The sequence below is a fragment of the Acanthisitta chloris genome, unplaced genomic scaffold (assembly GCF_000695815.1).
Source record: "Acanthisitta chloris isolate BGI_N310 unplaced genomic scaffold, ASM69581v1 scaffold20867, whole genome shotgun sequence".
NCBI lineage: Eukaryota > Metazoa > Chordata > Aves > Passeriformes > Acanthisittidae > Acanthisitta > Acanthisitta chloris.
Genome location: NW_008683402.1, coordinates 3,402 through 5,216, shown reverse-complemented (window position 1 = coordinate 5,216; position 1,815 = coordinate 3,402). Strand labels below are relative to the sequence as shown.

Sequence of the window (1,815 nt, the reverse complement as noted above, 5' to 3'; positions counted from 1 at the left end):
ATCCACCCCTGGAATTTCCCCTCTGGATTTTTCCAAAGCCTCAAGGAGGAGAACAATCCTTCTTCTTTGCCAGGTTGGGATAACCTGGATTTGCTCCTTTTAGCACCTTCTAAGTTGGATCTAGACACTTCAAACCAACTCCCAACAGTGATGGAATATCCCAAATATCCCCTTTTCTTTTTTTTCCCTATTTTTTTTCCTTTTCCACCAGGATGGAAACTCCTAAATCCTTCTGGATCCATTTCCAGGCACAACAGGAAGGCACTGGGAAATGCTGGGAGAGAATTCCTTGCCTTGAGGACTAAGGAGAAGAAAACCATGGGATAAACTCCATATTCTTCCCAAAGGCAATTCCAGGCCTGGATTTTTCCAAGCTCTATGGAAAAACCCAATCCCACCCCTCTCCCCCCCTTTCTAATCCCTTTTTTTTTTTCCAAGGATATCCAAGGCTAGTAAGTGCTGTGGAAAGTATCAAAAAATAGCTAAAACTCCCTCCAAAAATTGGTGGTTTGGGATGTGGATATAAAACTGGGATACACATGGATTATTGCTGGAATATCTCCTGGGAAAAAGGAAGGTGAGGAAAGGAATAGCAGAATCCCAAAGGGATTGGAGAGGCAAAAAAAAAAGGTGGGAAAAGCTATTCCCTAGGGAAGGAAAGAGTTCCTTAATGACTTCTCTAGGAAACAAGGAATTCTTGAGGGCAGAAGGAATTCTGTAGGGAAGGTGAAACTCTAGGAAACAAGGAATTCCCTCAGGAACTCCAAGATTCCCTCAGGACTGACAGATCTCCTTGGGAATGAGGGAAGTAGAGGAGCAGCTGGAAAACCCCAGGATAAGATGGATCAAATCCCTCCAGGAGCTTTTTTCCCTCCTCCATTCCTTCCCACCCTGCGATCCAGGAGGGATCCTGGACGAATTCCTGGGATTCAGCAGCCTGAGGAATGACCAGATCCCAACTGGCCAGCTGCCAGCAGCAGGATATCCTTTTTTTCCTTTGGGAATCTCAGCTCTTTTCCAGCCAGTCTGGCCTCTTCCAGCTCTCGTTCCGTGGCTGCCAATTCCCGGGAAAGGGCCCCGGGAATACTCTGCTCCCGGTTCACCCAATCCAGAGCCATCTGGGCACGGATGTCGTCGTCCAGGGCACGGTGGGAATAGTGAGCCAGCACTTCCTGCCAGGAATGGCAACGTGGGGAAGGGAGGTCAGGGAGCAGCTGGATCAGGGAGGGGCAGGGAGCAGCTGGAATGGGTTGGGATACAGTTGGAATGGGCTGGGATACTCCTGGAGTGGGTTGGGATACTCTTGGAGTGGGTTGGGATACACCAGGAGTGGTTTGGGATACTCTTGGAGTGGGCTGGGATACACCAGGAGTGGTTTGGGATACTTTGGGATACACCTGGAGTAAGTTGGGATACTCCTGGAGTGGGCTGGGATACAGCTGGAGTGGGCTGGGATACACCTGGAGTGGGCTGGGATACTCTTGGAGTGGATTGGGATACTCTTGGAATGGGCTGGGATACACCTGGAATGAGCTGGGATACTCCTGGAGTGGTTTGGGATACACCTGGAGTAAGTTGGGATACTCTTGGAATGGGTTGGGATACAGCTGGAGTGGTTTGGGATACTCTTGGAATGGGCTGGGATACACCTGGAATGAGCTGGGATACTCCTGGAGTGGTTTGGGATACACCTGGAGTGGGTTGGGATACACCTGGAGTGGGTTGGGATACTCTTGGAATGGTTTGGGATACACCAGGAGTGGTTTGGGATACTCCAGGAGTGGCCTGGGATACTCCTGGAGTGGGCTGGGATAC

At 50.1% G+C, this 1,815-nt stretch overlaps 1 protein-coding gene across 1 annotated transcript in view; it reads right to left on the bottom strand.

Annotated features, from left to right (window-relative positions):
- Window positions 1-929: 929 nt before the first annotated feature.
- Window positions 930-1,815, bottom strand: part of LOC103806250 (LIX1-like protein) — a 3,683-nt gene continuing 2,797 nt past the window's right edge. The window contains exon 3 of the mRNA XM_009078932.1: window positions 930-1,172. Within this exon, the coding sequence (XP_009077180.1) occupies window positions 930-1,172 (243 nt within the window). The remainder of the gene's footprint in view (window positions 1,173-1,815) is intronic.